This window comes from Stigmatopora nigra, chromosome 20 (assembly GCF_051989575.1).
Source record: "Stigmatopora nigra isolate UIUO_SnigA chromosome 20, RoL_Snig_1.1, whole genome shotgun sequence".
NCBI lineage: Eukaryota > Metazoa > Chordata > Actinopteri > Syngnathiformes > Syngnathidae > Stigmatopora > Stigmatopora nigra.
In genome coordinates, this window is record NC_135527.1 from 7,192,676 (window position 1) to 7,211,954 (window position 19,279).

General features: G+C 39.6%; 3 protein-coding genes across 4 annotated transcripts; 2 read left to right on the top strand and 1 right to left on the bottom strand.

The window, feature by feature from the left end:
- Nucleotides 1-683: 683 nt before the first annotated feature.
- hspa12b (heat shock protein 12B) lies at nucleotides 684-8,271 on the top strand. The gene is made up of 15 exons (XM_077742216.1): nucleotides 684-818; nucleotides 1,229-1,292; nucleotides 1,496-1,566; nucleotides 1,739-1,863; nucleotides 1,930-2,116; nucleotides 2,188-2,292; nucleotides 2,358-2,474; nucleotides 3,662-3,839; nucleotides 4,958-5,044; nucleotides 5,127-5,231; nucleotides 5,305-5,563; nucleotides 6,071-6,174; nucleotides 6,244-6,434; nucleotides 7,233-7,297; nucleotides 7,812-8,271. Exons 2-15 carry the CDS (start codon nucleotides 1,247-1,249, stop codon nucleotides 8,200-8,202), a joined length of 2,031 nt encoding a protein of 676 aa, XP_077598342.1. The 5' UTR covers nucleotides 684-818; nucleotides 1,229-1,246; the 3' UTR covers nucleotides 8,203-8,271.
- Nucleotides 8,233-11,864, bottom strand: cct7 (chaperonin containing TCP1, subunit 7 (eta)). The gene is made up of 12 exons (XM_077742213.1): nucleotides 11,784-11,864; nucleotides 11,247-11,330; nucleotides 11,111-11,180; nucleotides 10,924-11,030; nucleotides 10,661-10,839; nucleotides 9,984-10,155; nucleotides 9,746-9,910; nucleotides 9,482-9,670; nucleotides 9,147-9,244; nucleotides 8,940-9,072; nucleotides 8,668-8,874; nucleotides 8,233-8,590 (listed from the first exon to the last, which is right to left on the bottom strand). The coding sequence occupies exons 1-12, from the start codon at nucleotides 11,862-11,864 to the stop codon at nucleotides 8,363-8,365; spliced, it is 1,713 nt and encodes a 570-aa protein (XP_077598339.1). The 3' UTR covers nucleotides 8,233-8,362.
- Nucleotides 11,865-12,468: 604 nt separating this feature from the next.
- On the top strand, nucleotides 12,469-19,199 carry LOC144213602 (uncharacterized). Of its 2 annotated transcripts, none has more exons than XM_077742145.1 (12): nucleotides 12,469-12,633; nucleotides 15,940-16,017; nucleotides 16,087-16,185; nucleotides 16,248-16,346; nucleotides 16,503-16,565; nucleotides 16,638-16,676; nucleotides 16,747-16,791; nucleotides 17,773-17,814; nucleotides 17,880-17,984; nucleotides 18,064-18,088; nucleotides 18,159-18,241; nucleotides 18,907-19,199. In XM_077742145.1, the coding sequence occupies exons 1-12, from the start codon at nucleotides 12,501-12,503 to the stop codon at nucleotides 18,915-18,917; spliced, it is 822 nt and encodes a 273-aa protein (XP_077598271.1). In that variant the 5' UTR covers nucleotides 12,469-12,500; the 3' UTR covers nucleotides 18,918-19,199. The 2 variants fall into 2 exon arrangements, with proteins under 2 accessions (XP_077598271.1, XP_077598272.1); XM_077742146.1 differs by having other exon boundaries at nucleotides 17,886-17,984.
- Nucleotides 19,200-19,279: the final 80 nt, after the last annotated feature.

The following is a 19,279-nucleotide window of genomic DNA, read 5'->3' on the forward strand; positions in this document are numbered from 1 at the left end:
ATATATCTCTACTTACGAAACTAATTGACTCTACAACTATTTTCGTAAGTAGAGCAGTACTTTATATGACATTTGTATGTATATATAATTATCTCCACTGTCCTAAAAAGCTATAGCAATCATGTAGTGGAAAAAAATGACCATTGAACAGCAATATTAGTGCAACAAAATTTATAGTAGAGTTAATTTCCGGGTATTACGAAGGGTGTGCCTCAGTTTGCTCCGGACTTCCAAAGATAACGTGGAATTCATGAGAAGATTTCTGTACATGTCTCCCTTCCTGTCACCTGACGCCCTCCCTTCCTATGTTTGTCTTCCTGTGTCCACCTCCAAGGCGTCCTCAAGAGTTCCCAATCTTTTTGGCATCTGTTTTCTGTTTTTACATCAAAAACACGAGTCAAATACCCTCACAAAGCCAGAGAAGAACAGGCAACATTAACAACATGATGGTGGGGTCCATTTGGGGGGCTTTTCTTAGGATTTAGGGCAAGCAAGACGATATGTGCCAGGTAATGGCTTCCAGATTTTCCCCAAAAATTGAATTACTCGGGTGTGTGTGTGGCATGATACACACTGGAGCACCCCAAAAAAATGGAGGTAAGTCCCCTCCCCTGTGCTGTCATAGTAACTCCCTTTTTTTGTGTTACATGAGTGGGCTTCACTACTTTTTTTCTGTTTTTTCAGCACAGAGGAGCGAGAAGAGAGCACTGAACACCCGCGTTTGGGGAAAAAAGGGGGCTTTTGTTCCAGGGAATTTGCAGTTTTTGAAGAAAAGCATCCTTTATTGTGACAAGTTGTGTTGAAGTGGCGCTTAAAGGGTGAGTTGGCTTTTAAAATGGGAGTTTTTTGGGTTCAGGTTCGGTAAAATCTTGCGTTTTGTCACATTTTAATAACATTATGATTACATATGTCAGTCAATGAGAATGATGATTATTATGTTAATTTTTTTTATATAGGTAAACATTGTCCAGCTTGTCTGTGAATTTCGGTAAAGCTATGATGCACCCTTCCCTGTAGGTGGCAGTGTTGCATCACTTCGAGTGGACTTTTACGGGAAATTTCGTCTTTTTTGAAAAATAATTGTGCACTTTTCATATTGTTATGATGTTATACATTATTTTTTTCAACTTTTTGCTTCATTTTAAACGTCTATGACTCATACTTTCTCCGAAATTATGCATTTTATTATCCATAACTCGACATAATCATATATTTTTGGTTCTCACAGGTAGCTGCTCTTTCAAAGATGGCTGCCATGGAGCAGCCGGAACCCAGCACTCCTCCATTTTCATGTGAGACCGAATTTTTAAACAAATTTACTATCTTTATGTTTATATTTGAAGATGTTAACACATGGTAACCTCCCCTTAAGCTCCTCCCACTTTTTTAATCGCTTACATTCCAGAGACATTCCACTCATTTTTTCGTATTTAATCCAAGTCAAGAGTGTTTACAGAAAGAAAAGGGCAGCAAAATGTCATTCCGTTCTTTGTAGGTGATCATTTATCTGTGGCGGTTTTGGGAAATGACTGCGCCATTGCTCCACTCACGCCATCAACTTCACCGGTAAAGACTATTTTTTATTTATTTTTATTGGATCAGAAAACAATAACAAAGTAAATAATAAACAGGCTAATTAGGCAGATAACTATAGCCCAAAAAAATTACGGCTTATAGTCCGTATTATGCATTGATTGGAATGACCGTTATTTGATGTTTTTCTGTTTTTCGCCTCTAGAGGGCAGAGGTCAGACCACGAGTGACCTGTCCATTCTCGGTAGTTGTCGCCATTGACTTCGGGACGACGTCGAGCGGCTATGCTTTTAGCTTCACTGACGACCCTGAAGCCATTCACATGATGAAGTCCGTTAGGAACCTCCCACTTTTGGATACATCTACTATATCCTGATCCCTTTGTTTTGCACCTAGGCGCTGGGAGGGCGGGGACCCCGGTGTAGCCAATCAGAAGAGCCCTACCTGTCTACTGCTGACTCCTGACTTGCGCTTTCACAGTTTTGGTTTCGCGGCTCGGGATTTTTACCACGATCTTGATCCAGATGAGGCCCGGCATTGGCTGTACTTTGATAAATTTAAAATGAAAATCCATAGTACTTCTGTAAGCCTTCTTAAAATGGCCATTTTTTTATCCTCTAATAAAAACTACAGCACCCTCTTTTCCTAATGTAGGATCTCACCATGGAGACGGAGTTGGAGGCGGTTAATGGTCGGAGGGCGACCGCCATTGAAGTTTTTGCTCACGCCCTACGCTTTTTCAGGGAACAGGCCCTGAAGGTAGACTACCAAAATATGCCACATGCGATATTTGCAACAAAAAAACACATCTACTTCATTTTTAGGAGGTGAAGGAACAGAGCTCCTCCGTACTGGAGGGAGACGAAATCCGATGGGTTATCACCGTTCCGGCAGTTTGGCGACAACCCGCCAAACAGTTCATGAGAGAAGCCGCATACTTGGTTAGTAAATATTGAGTCTACCACATTGTCTGGATTATAAATCGCACTTTTAGTCCATAGTTTGGCCTCATACTCAAGTGTAACTTGTGTTTTTTTTTAAAAGACCCCCCATTTATATGTATATATGTGTATATATATATATATATATATATATATGTGTATATATATATATATATATATATATATATATATATATATATATATATATATATATATATATATATATATATATATATATATATATATATATATATATATATGTATATATGTATGTATATATGTATATATGTATGTATATATGTATATATGTATATATGTATATATGTATATATGTATATATGCATATATGTATATATGTATACATATACACATATATATACATCTAGATACATATATACACATATATATACATCTATATATACATTTAAATACATATAGATACATATATACGTATATATATACATATGCATACATATATATATACGTATATGTACATATGCATACATATATATATATACATATGTATGTATATATATATATATATACATATGCATAAATATGCATGCATGTACATACATGTACATACATGCACATACATGTACACGCATGCACATACATGTACACACATGCACATACATGTACACGCATGCACATACATGTACACGCATGTACATACATGTACATAGATGCACATACATGTACATACATGCACATACATGTACATACATGCACATACATGTACATACTATATATACATGTATATATTTAGTTTTCTAGACTATACTCATCTGACAAAATTTGGTCTTTATTTGCCAAGTGCAACTTATAGTCTAAGAAATACGGTACCTCTACTTTGTAAACAATCTCACGTGGACGCACGCTCCAAACCGTTATTTCGGGTGTGTTCACGCATGCTTCCTGCTGGCCATGATGTCATCAGCGGGGAACAATGAGTGAGACCGGCACACAAACACGGGAAGTTATGAGCAGACACCACCCAGATTTAACCCACACACACACGCCTACAGTATGTACACTATATAGATTTCCATTTGATTAGCACCCTCCACAGCCAACTTTCAACCTAATATTTTTTTACCTTGAATGGATTTTACCCAGCATGCTCTCTGGTTGACCTATCATCCATTCTGTCTAGCTCCCTAACCACTTCTCCGGGTCCTCCCCAGGCCGATCTGGCGTCCGCCGACTGTCCCGATCAACTCCTAATCGCTCTGGAACCCGAGGCGGCCTCCATTTACTGTCGGAAGCTCCGCCTCCACCAGGTGATGGAGCTGAGCTCGCAACCAATGGCAAACGGCGTGGACACAAACGGATTGCGACCTTTCGACTCCGGCTTCCGACAAGGTGTTTGGTAGAAAAACGGGAATCTAACGTCTGGTTTGGCTCACATATCAGCAGTTCCACCCGCGTTTCCGTTCACTCCAACTCGACTAACAAATCACTGAGCGACCATTCCCTAAACACAGGATATTTTAATTGGAACAAGGTGTAGCAGCCTAAGCATGACCTCACCCATTCCTGCCTTGTAATTTGGACTCATTTTTTCCCCTCATTCACATCGCTAGGCTCGTCTATGACATTTTTGCTTGAATCAAAATTAGGGTTGGGCAATTGTTTGAGATTTAAATGAAGTTTGGGAAAGACTCCAGCACCCCCTGTGACCCTTGTGAGGATAACTACAATCACCCACATTCAGAAAAAAAATCAGGAATTAAAAAATAGCATTTAGCATTCTTTCATTCATGCATACACCCCCACTTTTCACAATTGTAGGCTGGGAAAGACTCCAGCACCCCCTGCGACCCTTCTGAGGATAAATGAAGGATTACAATCACCCACATTCAGAAAAAAATCAGGAATTCAAAAATAGCATTGAGCATACTTTCATTCATGCATACACCCCACCCCCCACTTTTCCCCATTGTTGGCTGGGAAAGACTCCAGCACCCTCTGCGACCCTTGTGAGGATAAATGAATGATTACAATCACCCGCATTCCTCCAAAAAATCATACATTCAAAGTAGCATTTAGCATCTTTTCATTCATGCATACACCCCTCCTTTTCTCCATTGTGGGCTGGGAAAGACTACAGCACCCCCTGCGACCCTTGTGAGGATAAATGAATGATTACAAACACCCGCATTCCCCAAAAAATCCAAATTTAGCATTTAGTACACTTTCATTCATGCATACATTTTCCCTCCTGTTTATCCACACAAGGATCGCAGGGGGGTGCCGGAGCCTATCACAAAATGAAAGACACAGCTGTTCAAGTCACATACGCATAGTTTTCTTCACTGAGGGGTGTTCTAAGAGGGGGGGACTTAAAAAAAACATGCAATTCATCAAAGTCCGAGTGGATGTTTATTTTGGGAAAAGCCCACATCACCCTCTGACTTTAGTCACCCAAGTATGAAAGCAAATATATTCAAAATATGTTTTTTTTTTTTACCGTGGCACAGCCAGGGAGCAGTTGAGAAGATCCAGACACAGCAGGACTTTCTTCGTGGAGAGCGGAACTGGAGATCTTTGGTCCGAACTCCAAACCGGTAACATAGTCCTCTCAGCGAGCTTTTTTTGTGGACGTTTCAACCCAATTCCTAGAGTACAAAAAACACAATTTTTACATAGGTGACAAGTACATTGTAGCAGACTGCGGAGGGGGGACAGTGGACTTGACGGTCCATCAAATCGAGCAACCACAAGGGACGTTAAAGGAACTCTACAAGGCCTCAGGTTGGATTTTTTTGGGGTGGAATGGCAAATTTTACTGGACATTTTGGATATGTCAACAAACTGGATTTTTAAGGTGGACCACATGGTTCAGTTGGTGTGGATCTGGCTTTTGAGTCCATGCTGAGCCAGATCTTTGGCGAGGACTTCATCCAGAGCTTTAAAGCCAAGCGGCCCGCAGCCTGGGTGGACCTGACCATCGCGTTCGAGGCCAGGAAACGGACGGCGGCGCCGGGCAGGGCTAATGCCCTCAACATCTCCTTGCCCTTCTCGTTTATCGACTACTACAAAAGACACCGGGGACAAAGTGTGGAAGCGGCGTTGAGGAGAAGCAAGTCAGTTCCGGGTTCGAGTTCGGATGATTGAATTAAAACTAGTAGAGTTTTTAGTTGTGTTCAAAAAGTAGAAGTGTAGGATAGGTAAGTTCCAAAGTGGAGGTGAGTGGTAGTTCTACTTAAGAAGTGAAGTTCCAGGACTAGTTTGTAAGTTGGATTTTTTGTTGTAAGTAGAGAGGTATTGGATTATATGGGAAATTTTCTAATTTCTTCCATGGTACTGACTAACTACATCAGGGGTGGGCAAAATTTTCGGCCTGGAGGGGGGTCACATTGACTTTAAAAATTTGACAGATGGGCCGGGTCAGGACAAGATAGGATACATATAAAAAAGTGCATCCGTTAACAGTACATATGAAACATAAACAGGAAAAAAAGGACTAAAGTATTAGCATAGTCATCACTCATTATAACCTGAAAATTTTGTATGTAGAGGTACTACTGCGTTTACTAGCTGCCATTTTCATAGTACAGTTCCAACATGCTAACTGTTATCATGTTTGCTAGCATGAACATCGTGAAGTGGTCGTCGCAAGGCATGCTGAGACTTACCCAGGAGGCCATGAATGAACTCTTCCAGCCCACAGTGGGGAATATCGTGCGTCATATCGGTGAGGAAAAATGGCCTAAAAAAATACTGCAAATTTACACATTCTTTCGTCTTTTGTGCGACAACAAAGAGGAGCTGATGTCAAAAAACGAAGTGCACGGCGTGCGTTTCCTTTTCCTGGTGGGAGGATTCGCCGAGTCGCCCGTCCTGCAAAAAGCCATTCAAAAATCGGTGGGACGCACCTGCCGCATCATTATTCCGCACGATGTTGGACTCACCATCCTGAAGGGGGCAGTGTTGTTCGGACTAGACCCTACTGTGGTGAGGCCTGTGATTACTGTAATGTTGTCATGTCATATATATGTATATATGTATATGTGTATATGTGTATATGTATGTGTATATGTGTGTATGTGTATATGTATATGTGTATATGTGTGTATGTGTATATGTGTATATGTGTATATGTGTATATGTGTGTATGTGTGTATGTGTGTATACGTGTAAATGTGTATATATGTGTATATATGTGTATATATGTGTATATATGTGTATGTGTCTGTGTGTGTATATGTGTGTATATGTGTAATGTGTGTATATGTGTAATGTGTATATGTGTAATGTGTGTATGTGTAGTGTGTATATTTGTAATGTGTGTATGTGTAGTGTGTATATTTGTAATGTGTATATGTGTAATGTGTGTACATGTGTAATGTGTATATGCGTATGTATATATGTATGTATGTGTATGTATATATGTATATATGTGTGTATGTGTGTATATGTGTATATGCGTATGTATACGTGTATGTGTATATATATGTATATACGTGTATATATATGTATATGTGTATGTATGTGTATATATGTGTATATATGTGTATGTATATGTGTAATGTGTATATATGTGTGTATGTGTAATGTGTGTGTATGTGTAATGTGTATATATGTGTAATGTGTATATATGTGTATATGTGTAATGTGTATATGTGTAATGTGTATGTGTGTATATGTGTAATGTGTATATTTGTATATGTATATATATCTATATAAAGATATATATATATATACGTATATATATATACACACCCAACGATTTTTAAGACAAGTCATCTGCAGGTCCGAGTCCGCCGCTGCCCGCTGACGTACGGCGTGGGCGTCTTGAACCGCTTCGTGGAGGGGCGGCACCCCCATACCTGTCAACCTCGAACCATTTGTGATCTTACCAAATTTTGTTTTCGCCCTTACATATATGTATAAATACATGGAAAATCTTACCACTTTACTTTTTTGTAAAAAATCACGAACAACAAGTAGAAAATGTATGTTTATGTGTTTATTGCTTTCAAAGTTCCAAAATGAAACGAAATGTTTATCATGATCTTTTTTTTTTAGCCAATCAGAGGCGCCGGTACATATTATATGTACCGGCGCCTCTGATTGGCTAAAAAAAAAAGATCATGATAAACATTTCGTTTCATTTTCGTTTCAAGTGATATATGATATATCACTTGGCAGACATGCGTTTCCGGGAAGAAACAATGGCGGATGGTGAAAAATGGCTAGAAAGTGCCTTAATTTATTTTTTTTTCTCAAAATCACCGTTTAGCGTACCATTTTCATGTGTACAGCGTACCAATATAAAAATGGGCTTTCAGTTGTACCAATTACGGCGAGAACGTACCAGTTGACAGGTATGCACCCCCGGGAGAAGCTCCTGATCAAGGACGAGCGTCAGTGGTGCACCGACATCCTGGACCGCTTCGTATCCGTGGACCAATCGGTGGCACTCGGCGAGGTGGTGCGTCGGAGCTACACACCGGCTCGTCCCTGCCAGAGGAAGATCATCATCAACATCTACTGCAGCGCCACTGACGACATCACGTACATATCGGACCCGGGGGTCCGAAAATGCGGGACGGTGACATTGCGACTGCCGGAGCGTACCGTTTCGACGGCGACGGGGGCGCCGGGTCGGAGGGAGATCCGGGCCAGCATGCAATTTGGGGATACGGAAATCAAGGTTACGGCCTTGGATGTTGTTTCCAAGCGTTCCGTTGGGGCCTCCATTGACTTTCTATCTAACTGAGAAGATCCGAAGTAAATAATAGCAAATAACTTGTCAATTTCAGCTGTGCATTTATTGAAAAGAACGGGCCAATAAATAGCTGCGTAACTTTCAGTGCTTTCTTACATACAGAATGACTTTTTGCACTTGGACCGCAAAACTACAAAGATGAAGGGGGGTCTCAGTGGGCATGAGGTCTTCCACGTCCTCGGCCCCGGGCGCCACCCGGTGGTCCGTCCATGGTGTTCCGTGGGTTCTTGATGGTCTCGTCGACGGACAGGATGAGACAGGCGGCCTCGGAGGCGGCGGTCAGTGCGTTGATGCGGACGATGGCCGGTTCCCACACGCATGCGGCGAAGTTATCGGCGATGTCCTCGTTGTTGATGTCCACGCCGTACCACATGCCGCCCTGTTGAAAATGTCAATTTGGTGTTCATTTCTTCTCCACTAGAGGGCAATGTGACCCACTCAAACTCCTCCCCTTACCTGAGCGTGTTTAGCACGTAGCTTGTTGAGGATATTGGTAGCGTCGAATCCGGCGTTGTCGCACAGCTGCCTGGGAATGATCTCCAAGGCTTTGGCGTAGGCGCCAATCAACAGCTGCTGTTTCCCCGGGATGCTCCTGGAATAATCCCGCAGGTACTTGGACAGCTCCATCTCCACGGCTCCTCCCCCCGCCACCACAGAGTCATTCTAAAAAAGAGAAAAAATGGTGAGCCTTCGCCGATGAATTCGTCTCCATTAACTCCTCCCCCTACCTTGATGGCCCTCCGCACGATCATGATGGCGTCGTGCAGCGAACGCTCCGCCTCCTCTGTGAATTGCTCCGCCCCGCCTCGTAGAATGATGGTGCACGTAGTGGCCTTGGGGCAACCTGTGAACAAGTTGAACCTACGCCAAAAAAAAGCAATGTCAACAACCGCCGGTCGCCATGGAAACCAGACGGGTGATAAGATATTAATTACCTCTCCCGGCCAATCTGGACTTCCTCGAAGACCTCACACTGGCCTAAGACGTCGTCCGTTAGATTCCCAACGGAGGTCTGGATGGAGCCCCCGCAGGCCTGGAAGACATTTTAATATTTCTTAATGCATTCCTTTACTTACTTGACTTTGTACTTTATACTTTTTACTTTAATAATGAGTATGTTAATACTTTAGTCCCTTTTTCTGTTTATGTTTTATATGTACTGTTAACGGATGCACTTTTTTATATGTAACTTTTATATGTAACTTGTGCTAACTCGGCCCATCTGTCAAACTTTTAAAGTCAATGTGGCCCCCGATTTTTGGTGGCTTACCATCATGGTCCTCTTCAGGTCTTCCTCCTGGACCCTCCCGGCGCAGAACAAATCTCGATCGGCAAAATACTGAGTGGCCACGTCGCCGATGGGCAATTTGGACAAAACCACTTTGGCACCCGACTTGTAGATCTTCTCCAATTTGTCGTAGAGGATGTTCCACTCGGCGTCCACGATGGCTTGATAGTCCTGCAGATTGGAAGCCAAAGCTAAAGAACCAAAAAAAAATGAAGTGGGGAGCACCATGTCAGGGGGTGGGCGTACCTCCACAGACTTGACTCGAACCTCTGCGTTGTCCTTCTCGGCTTTCAACTCCAACTCCACGTTGAGCAAGGCGATCTTTGGATTGCCGTAACGTTTGGGTTGCATCTCGAAGCCGGCGTAGGAGAAGGTCTTCTTGAAGGCCACTCCGGAAATCAATTGGGAATCCTGGAAGATACATAAATGTCATCAATTGATGCACAGGGGGAGGGGTTAGTCAGTTTTTAGGGGGGAATCCTACCTCCAGGCCTCCTCCCTGGATCTTCTTGATACCAATCATCTTGAGAGACAGTAGCTCATCCAATAACATGACAGCATCCACCACCATCTTGGAAAAGAACTCTTTCTGACCAGCAATCAGCTTGGAGTTGAGCGCAGTGGCGGCACACTTTTCTAACAACTGCCTTTGTTCTCTGAAGACATTGGAAAGAACGGTTGATGTTAACAAGGTGTCAAAGTGGTGGCCCGGGGGCCAAATCTGGCCCGCCGGATCATTTTGTGCGGTCCGGGAAAGTCAATCATGAGTGCTGACTTTCTGTTTTAGGATCAAATTAAAATGAAGATTATAGATGTATATTAAATTTGCTGATTTTACCCATTTTAAATCAATAATTGTGATTTTTTTTATCATTTTTTCTGTGTTTTCAGATCAAATTTTAATCATTTTTTCTGTGTTTTCAGTTCAAAAATCATTTAGTAAAATCTAAAAATATATTTTAAAAAAACTATAATAAATATTGCTTTAGATATATAAAAAACTGAATATTTAGAGCTTTTAGTCCATTGATAAAAATAAAAAAATAAAAATATTATATCTAAAATGGTCCCCGCCCCCCCATGAATGCAACCTGCCAATCAAACTGGGTTTGACACGCCTTCTTTAGTAGGAATAGTCAAACTTTTCATGAGACCACTCACTTTTTATCCTCTTTTTTCACAGGCACAGCAAACTCCTTGATCTTAGCGACAGCCAGACCGGTCGCCGTGCGGAATGCTCGGATGATGGTCTGAGGATGAAGCCCTTCCTCCACATACGGCTTCAGCTGTTTCAGGAACTCCGCCGCCAGGAGTGTAACCGACGTGGTGCCGTCTCCGACCTGGGATCAGTTACAATACAGGATATTTGTTATTGTTTCTTTTTGGGTGGAAAAAAATCACATTTTTAAATTGTAAACAAAAACCTCAGCATCCTGAGAGCGGGCTATGTCCACCAGAGTCTTGGCAGCAGGGTGGACCACATCCAAAAGTTTGAGGATGGTGGCACCGTCATTCGAAATAGTGGCTTTACCTAACAAAAATAATGTAAAAAAACACTAAAAAACTGCTTTTAACACAGGTCCTCAATCCAAAATTCACGATCTGCCACACCTCTGTTGTCCACCATGAGTTTGTCCATCCCTCTAGGACCCAAAGTAGTCCGGACTGCCTCAGATATGACCTGAAAATATACATATATACATTTTTAAACTGATTCCACGTTAAAAAATGAGTATAATAAGCAAACCTGGCAGGCATTGATGTTGCTGATGAGCTGTGGGATACCCTGAGACGAGTCTGTCCCTTCCTTCAACAGGATAACCGGAGTGGGCTTTGAAAAAAAACACATTGGAGGCAAAAATAAGTCCAGATCATGGAATCCATTATTATTATTATCATCGTTTTGATGCTATGTTAGCTCAATGCTAGTACTTTCGTCTCCACCCAAACAAAGAAACAAGTAGATGACAAGATCGCTACACAAGACAATGTTAAAATATGTAACATTTATTAGGGTACAACATTTCCACTCCGATCTTTTGATTTTTAGTGTTTTGAATTGAAATGGCGCATTGCATCGTATACGCCCATTGACAGTTGTTAGCTTAACAATGCTAATACTTATTGGGGTTTTACTATGTCATCTTCTCAAATAATTGCTCCCCGACAAGGAAAACATAATGGCGATTCAATCAGGGTTGTTTATAGAGTAAATCGGCATCAGAAAATACTGCGATGGGGATAGATTGTAGGTGAAAAATGGCATGGATGATAGTGCACTCACCATCATCTTTGCAGTTTTTTCGAGAAGCTTAGGACCGGTATACAATCCCACAATGCTTTGCAGTGGTGCGTTCAAATGCATGCGGGAAAAGCGAACACTATGTCGTCATAGTAACCAAAATAAATAATAATTGTCATAAACATTACGGCATTAGTATTAAGACACCAAAAAAAGGCTAATTTTATTAAAAAATCATCAATTTCGCGTAACCAACCGTTTTTAACTCACAGTTAGCAATTCCCAGCTAATTTGATGAAATATCCCCTGTATGAAAACCAAAATCAACATAAATACTAATACATCGTCACAGAAAATATTAATAATCACCCCTTTCTGCCTCTATAACAAAAATAATTGTTTTTGTAATGTGTCCATAGCAATTCCCACTAATTGAACCCTTAAATGTTCATTTTTTTGTAATTCCCCCAATGTTTGTTTTACTATGTATATTTTATCATTATAAATCTATTTCTAAATGAATGCAATGTTATTAGAAAATAAAATACACACTCTAAAGTACTTTTTTATGTAATAGAACTCATTGCACGCCATTGATGGAGATAGATGTCCAATTTATTTAACCTGGGAGGGGTTGCTTCCAAATGCTCATTCCTCAAATCAGTTTTGACTCAACATACGAATAATTCAGCTCTCCCGAAAATAGGCTGTTTTCGTCCTCGGTGCTTTACGTCATCGCCAGAGGAAGGAAGTGCCCAAATGGAGAAGGAGGGCTGGCACGCCCCAAACTCCAACACCTTTCTTTGTCAAAGTCACAGGCAGAAAGTCGCCATGAAGTCCACCAGTTTTTTTGTCCTCCTCCTGCTTGTATTACTGCATATTATAACGCCAGGTAAGACAACTATTATATACCTAATATATAGTTTTCCTTTAATATTTTCAAACCATTTTATCCCTGTGATTTGTAAATATCGCAGTATTGTTTTGAATTAAAATATTTTCAATGAAATTCCAGCAAACCACGTCAATATTTGTTTTAAAAAAGCAAATATTTGAATTAGAACATGCCTTTCTTTATCAATATAGTTTTTTTCTGCCAAAAAATGGCATATTTTCATTTCTTCCACCTTAATTTTATAATTTTTTCACCAAAATATCCTCATTTTTAGACTTTTTTTACAGAAATAAATTGTGTAGTTAATGTGCACTCGTGCCATTGACGTCCATGTACGTCTAATGCCATAAAATAACATTTTATATCTAAAGCATGTGAAAAAAAATCAAAATAAATGATGATAATTAGATTTTTTTCTGATTTTGCTTCTACTTTTTTATAGAAGACAATAAAAACTATGTTTCAGTATTTTGTATTTGTATTATATACTAGATTTTTGAGAGGAGGGTACAAAATGGCCAAATTTAGGGCATTTTTGGGCAATTTTTGGCAATTTTGGGCAATTTTTGGGCAATTTTTGGGCAATTTTTGGGCAATTTTGGGTGTTGATTTCAGGGAAACGTTGAGTTGACCGCCCGGGAACAGTTTTCGCTTTGAACCGCCAAAACCAGACATGCACAAATGAGATCTCCAGGGACAAAGTGACAATGGAATTGACGTAGAGGAAAAAGTCTCTTGAAGTTTTTCTGTTTATCTTCTCCTTGCGCTTAATCTGCTCGAAAGGGGATCCTAGGGAAGATAGGGTTGGGAACCAAAGCTCCGCCACTCTTGTGAGGCCAAAAAACAAACAAATATAAAAAACTGTAAACATTTGGGAGGAAACGGATCGGGCGAAAAGCGCTGAAGATTCCACCGAGGAAGGCCAGACGATGACCAGTGTGAGGGGGGTCAGAGGTCAGGGGGACAACAATAGCACAGTGGACAGGATGTGGCAATGTTGCCCCCGGCTGAGGATGTCCACTGTTTTGACGGGCGGGCAAATGGAAGTCTGGAAGGAGACCATTGTTACGAGTGCAATTTTCAGGTTTGCAGACATTCATAAATCAATTGACCTTAGCTTGATCTCTAAATCGGAAGGTCCAAAGGTACTACATATGCCTACATACATATACTACATAGGCTTGCATACCTATACTACATAGGGCTACATACATATACTACATAGGCTTGCATACCTATACTACATAGGGCTACATACATATACTACATAGGCCTACATACTTATACTACATATGCCTACATAAATATGCTACATATGCCTTCATGCATATACTACATATGTCTACATGCATGTACTCAGTGATAATTTTACAATTGGCACACTGCGAGTCCCAGGGATTCGCTTGTCTGAAAACTGTGCGTCCCAGGAAACTTGTCACGAGTCCCAACATACTACAGATGCAAATAAAACATAAACAACGATATATAAACATTCAGATTTAATTTATTTATTATATGGTTTAGGGTTAGGGTTTATTTATCATTGTACTAGTCTTTCAGCTCGTAGATCCTCCTCTCTTTGCAGCCAAAAGTCTTTTGAAATGTGCGTATTTTTCCTTGCTTCCCCCGTTTTGCTTCATGATCATCGATCGAATCTTCTGCAGTTCTTTTCTTACTAGTTGTATTTTTAACTGCGAAATAACTATCCAGACTGTTTTGCTTTTTCTGAAACATTTTTTATCTTTCTTACACTATTACGAAACTCTTGCTATCGCTTTCTCTCCTTCGTCTGCTAGTGTCTGCTAGTCTCGCGAGAATTATTTCGCAAAGATTATGTGGAATAAATTGGTTTGCTATCGGATATATGTGTTTTGGGGTTTTTTTTGATAAAAATTTCTTTGCGTCCGAAAAAAGCACATTACTTGAAATTGTGCGTCTGGAAGAAAAGCTGTGCGTATCAGACGCAGGACGCAGAGGTAACGAGAACACTGGTACTACATATGCCTACATACATGTACTACATAGTCCTACATACATACACTACACAGGCCTACATACATATACTACATAGGGCTACATACATATACTACATACATATACTAGATAGGCCTATATACATATACTACATACGCCTACATACAAATACTGCATATGCTTACATACATATACTACATATGCCTACATACATATACTACATAGGCCTACGTACATATACTACATAGGCCTACATACATATATTACATAGGCCTACATACATATACTACATATACCTACGTACATATACTACATATACCTACATATACCTACATACATATACTACATATACCTACATACATATACTACATATACCTACATACATATACTACATAGATCTACATGCATGTACTACATAGGCCTACATACATATACTACATAGGCCTACATGCATGTACTACATTGGGCTACATACATATACGACAAAGGGCTACATACATATACTACATAGGCCCACATACATATACTACATAGGCCCACATACATATACTACATAGGCCTACATACATATACTACATAGGCCTACATATGAATACTACATAGGCCTACATAAATATACTACATAGGCCTACATACATATACTACATAGGCCTACATACATATACTACATAGGCCTACATACATATACTACATAGGACTACATACATATCCTACATAGGCCTACATACAAATACTACATAGGCCTACATATATATACTACATAGGCCTACATACATATACCACATTGGCCTACATACATATACTACATATTCCTACCTACATATACTACATAGGCCTACATATATATACTACATAGGCCTACATACGAATACTACATAGGCCTACATAAATATACTACATAGGCCTACATACATATACTACATATGCCTACATACATATACTACATAGGGCTACATACATATACTACATAGGCCTACATACATATACTACATAGGCCTACATACATGTACTACATAGGCCTAGATGCATATACTACATAGGCCTACATACATATACTACATAGGCCTGCATACATATACTACATAGGCCTACATACATATACTACATAGGCCTACATCCATATACCACATAGGCCTTCATACATATACTACATATTCCTACATACATATACTACATAGGCTTACATGCATATACTACATAGGCTTACATGCATATACTACATATGCCCACAACTTATTCCTGAGAAACTATAATTATTTGCTCAATTTTTAGGTGAATTCAATGGTTATTGGACTCCTTTACTTTTCTCCATGTTTCTCTGTTTCAAAGGCTCATCGAATGAAATTGCTGGAAACCAGCAGGCAGATAATACGACGTCTATCACAGTGTTAGCCACAACAAAAATAGGTACATGAAAATGTTGCACTTGTACAATATCACAATTACAATTCTGACGTTCTTTAAATTTTTAATCAGTACCGACAACGGCGGCGCCGGCGGTGCCGGCAACGCAGGCGTGGACGAGCCCAACGCCCGCCACGGTTGCCAAAACCTCCAGAAATCCCGCCGAGAGCAGTGAGCAAGTCATAGTTCATTAAAGACCCAGCGTAGGATAAATAACATTTATTTGGTTTCAGCGAAATCTGTCATGACGCCTGCAACAATGGCGGCCACGCCGAGTCGGTTCAACATGACGACCAATTCACCGGCCGCTGTGACTGTTGCCAAAATTCAGCGTAAGGCACTTAAATGAATAAATCCCCTTCAAATTGTGAATATTCTTAGTATTTTTTGAGCAAATGCCCATTCCTATTTCATCTGGACATGTCATTTACTCACAATATTTGAAAAATGGACTGTTATTAATCATATTTTCTGTCTTCTGTCAACAGCATCGACCCCAAGAGTACCAAGTCGCAGCTCACCAATAACCAACGTTAATGTGCATACTCATGGTAAAAGGACCGAAAATTGTACTTTGAATCCCAACAAAACTCATGACTTTATTGTGGTTTCCATGTAAACAGGACCAAGTCCCACCATGGCTGCCTTGCAACCCGACAGAGGTAGCGTACTACCATCATATATATAGTATACATATATATTTATTTTTAATACTCTGTATTGTATTTTCAGCCAAACCCCAAGACAAGACAGGATTGACCACACAGAAAAGTCCAGGTAGGACATTTGAAATTCAAATCTGGTTAAAAAGAGAACAAAAGAAAGTGTACTACTTCTAACACTATCACTACTGCCAAGACTACTACTACTGTATATTATAAGCCGATGTGCCTTTTATATAGACGACAATTACTACTATCACCATGAATATTACTACTAGCATTACTACCATGAATATTACTACTAGTATTACTAATATAAATATTACTACTAGTATTACTATCATGAATATTACTACTAGTATTACTATCATGAATATTTCTACTAGTATTACTATCATGAATATTTCTACTGGTATTATTAATATGAATAATACTACTAGTATTACTATCATGAATATTACTACTAGTATTACTACCATGAATATTACTACTGGTATTACTACCATGAACATTACTACTAGTATTACCCTAATGAATATTACTACTACTACCATGAATATTACTACTGCTACCATGAATATTACTACTACTACCATGAATATTACTCCTACTACTACCATGAATATTACTACTACTACTACTACTACTACCATGATAATTACTACTGCTACTACAACCATGAATATTACTACTACTACTACTACTACTACCATGATAATTACTACTGCTACTACAACCATGAATATTACTACTACTACTACTACCACCATGAATATTACTACTATTACCACTACTACAACCATGATAATTACTACTGCTACTACACCCATGAATATTACTACTATTACTACTACTACTACCATGAATATTACTATTACTACTAATACTACCATGAATATTACTACTATTACCACTACTACAACCATGAATATTACTACTACTACTACCATGAATATTACTACTATTACCACTACTACAACCATGAATATTACTACTATTACCACTACTACAACCATGAATATTACTACTACTACCACCACTACCATACACACAATGAAATAAGGCCCAAAATGCAAACCCTGACTCTCTTTTAAAGGTCCTCACATTGGCGGTGGTGACGGAGCAAGCGCCAAAGCAGGTGAGGAGGGCGCGCCAATTCCGGCCTGAACTCGACTAAACAACTAACTTCCTGCACGTGTGCAGCCACAGACAAAAGACTTTGGTGGATTTTGCTGCCCGTCCTGCTGGCGGCCTCCGCCGCCGCCATCATCCTCAGATTCAAATGCAAAAAAGTCCACGACCACACGGGTACGCCACCCTTACGCGACCAATCACCATTCCCGCTTAATCCACCTCTAAATTCACATTCCTTTTTCCCCACTAACAGAAACGATGGATGCAGGAACGGAAAAGTAAGTGTTGAGAATAAAAAAAAAACATGTTTGGTGAAGATGGTAAACCAAACCCCTCTTTTGTCCACAGCGCGTCTTTCCAGAGCCGCCCGGAAAGCACCAAAGACGGGGTCATGCTTCTCGGCGTCAAGTCGTCAGGCGGGGAGGAGAACGGTAAGCCGCCCGCCTTCACCGAAGCAGGAAATAGCGAGCTTTTAATATCTTATTGTGCCAAACGGACTAAGCCGAAGGTGTTTCCTGCGATTTGGAACCGACGCCCCCTTAGACCAGAAACAGGGCCCAAAAGATAGACATTTCCTCCAGTAAACACGGATTTCTTCTAAACGGCTATTGTACGCATGCCAAATGTCACTTTGGCCTAAACATACACACATACACACACAAGAGAGAAAATATATAGTGTGTGTGTTGGTTTCTTAAAAGGAAATGGAGTCATTTTGAAGGAATTCCTCACAGGAAAAGAGTGTTTAGCGCACGTACGACTTTGTAAACATTCAGACATCTTGTTAAAGGGACTATTTTATGCTTTTGAAAAAGAAAATCATGTTTAAACCCAAAAAAAAAGACATAAACCAAAACAAAAATGACATAAAGGCATTTGGTGACATCACTTATACCCATGGGAGTAATAATGACATCATACAAAGGGGCGGGGCATCTGGATCTTCACATTTGATTGGTTTGAGACTAAGTATGAGTTTACTAGTAAGGTTAAAAACAACTATTAGTTTTATTTACAAATTAAAAAATGTCATTTTTTAGATTTTAATTAGTGTCTGATTTTTAAATGATATTAATGTCTTTTTTTAATGTTTCAGCTGCAAGATAAAGAAGACAAATTACATCATTAAGTGGAACTGTCACTCAACTATGGCCTCATTTATTGTTCACCAAAAGTTTTTATCAATTTTATTTTTTTCATTACTGTACATTAGGGTTGTCCAATTTTTTTCTTTACCAAAAAAATGAAGGGTAAAAATAGACTTGTTTTTAAAATGTATTTATTTTGAAGTATTAACTCATTGGTTTCCATAAATGTAATAATAATCTAATATTAAGATTATTGACCTGGATTAATATTATATTTCAATAAAGTGCAGCCATATTTCAACTTGTTTTTTTTTTATTACTACTTTAATATAAAATTGCTACACTGCCATCTACTGGAAGGGAGGTGAATAGGGAAGACGG

What these genes read in the sequence shown, in the direction of transcription:
- hspa12b (XM_077742216.1), top strand. Translation starts at nt 1,247, where the DNA reads ATGGCTGCCATGGAGCAGCCGGAACCCAGCACTCCTCCATTTTCAT. An exon ending in CAGCACTCCTCCATTTTCAT is followed by an intron (nt 1,293 to 1,495) that starts GTGAGACCGAAT and finishes CGTTCTTTGTAG; the next exon opens with GTGATCATTTATCTGTGGCG. An exon ending in TGAAAATCCATAGTACTTCT is followed by an intron (nt 2,117 to 2,187) that starts GTAAGCCTTCTT and finishes TTCCTAATGTAG; the next exon opens with GATCTCACCATGGAGACGGA.
- cct7 (XM_077742213.1), bottom strand. Translation starts at nt 11,864, where the DNA reads ATGCATTTGAACGCACCACTGCAAAGCATTGTGGGATTGTATACCGGT. An exon ending in AAAAAACTGCAAAGATGATG is followed by an intron (nt 11,331 to 11,783) that starts GTGAGTGCACTA and finishes TTTTTTTCAAAG; the next exon opens with CCCACTCCGGTTATCCTGTT. An exon ending in ACTCATGGTGGACAACAGAG is followed by an intron (nt 11,031 to 11,110) that starts GTGTGGCAGATC and finishes TATTTTTGTTAG; the next exon opens with GTAAAGCCACTATTTCGAAT.
- LOC144213602 (XM_077742145.1), top strand. Translation starts at nt 12,501, where the DNA reads ATGGAGAAGGAGGGCTGGCACGCCCCAAACTCCAACACCTTTCTTTGT. An exon ending in CGTTAATGTGCATACTCATG is followed by an intron (nt 16,566 to 16,637) that starts GTAAAAGGACCG and finishes CCATGTAAACAG; the next exon opens with GACCAAGTCCCACCATGGCT. An exon ending in CGGAGCAAGCGCCAAAGCAG is followed by an intron (nt 17,815 to 17,879) that starts GTGAGGAGGGCG and finishes GCACGTGTGCAG; the next exon opens with CCACAGACAAAAGACTTTGG.